This window comes from Aptenodytes forsteri, unplaced genomic scaffold, assembly GCF_000699145.1.
Source record: "Aptenodytes forsteri isolate BGI_AS27 unplaced genomic scaffold, ASM69914v1 Scaffold119, whole genome shotgun sequence".
Lineage (NCBI taxonomy): Eukaryota > Metazoa > Chordata > Aves > Sphenisciformes > Spheniscidae > Aptenodytes > Aptenodytes forsteri.
The window spans coordinates 3605978-3606598 of record NW_008796165.1 but is presented as its reverse complement, the minus strand read 5'-3'; the positions used below and the strand labels follow the sequence as shown (position 1 = coordinate 3606598).

At 66.7% G+C, this 621-nt stretch overlaps 1 protein-coding gene across 1 annotated transcript in view; it reads left to right on the top strand.

Annotated features, from left to right (window-relative positions):
* SLC6A9 (solute carrier family 6 member 9) overlaps positions 1-621 on the top strand; it is an 18371-nt gene that overhangs the window by 14633 nt on the left and 3117 nt on the right. The window contains exon 14 of the mRNA XM_019474132.1: positions 527-575. Within this exon, the coding sequence (XP_019329677.1) occupies positions 527-575 (49 nt within the window). The remainder of the gene's footprint in view (positions 1-526; positions 576-621) is intronic.

The window sequence follows — 621 nt, the reverse complement described above, 5'->3', positions numbered from 1 at the left end:
GGCGTTTGTTAACCCTTGTGTTTACGGTAACCTTTGTGCGCGACGCTGGGACAAGAGAGGAGGGGGCACAGCCCCGGGAGGGCCGGGAGCCAGAGGCACTTTGCAGGGGCCCTGCCCCAGGGGGATACACAGGATGGGGGGGAGCAGGATGCCCCCCAGCTCCCAGCCCCCCTGCAGCCAGGCAGCCTGCCCTGCCATGGGGCACCCTCCTGGTCTATCCATGGAGATGGCGTGGGGTGGGACCAGGGCTGGGGCTCGCAAGGACCTCCTGCGGCCACCCCGAGCTGTGTGTGCACAGGACCATTGTGGCAGGGGTTGGCACTGTAGGGACCCCCGGCCCAGGTGGGCACCTGCTGTGGCTCAGAGCCTGCAGGGTCCCACGGGTGGCCGTGCCCAGGGACAGTGCCAGGCACTGGGCCAGCACAGAGAGACGGGGGCAAGCACGCTGCCTGCATGGGCAGTGGGATCTCACGGCACAAGGCGCAAGCACTTAGAGCACATGTATGTGTGTGCGTGTCCCTCACAGATATGGTACGGGCACGCACATGGTACACGTGGGCACGCACATACACATGGTACCGCGGGGCTGTACAGGTGGCAAGCTGGTGTGCCCCCCCCCCC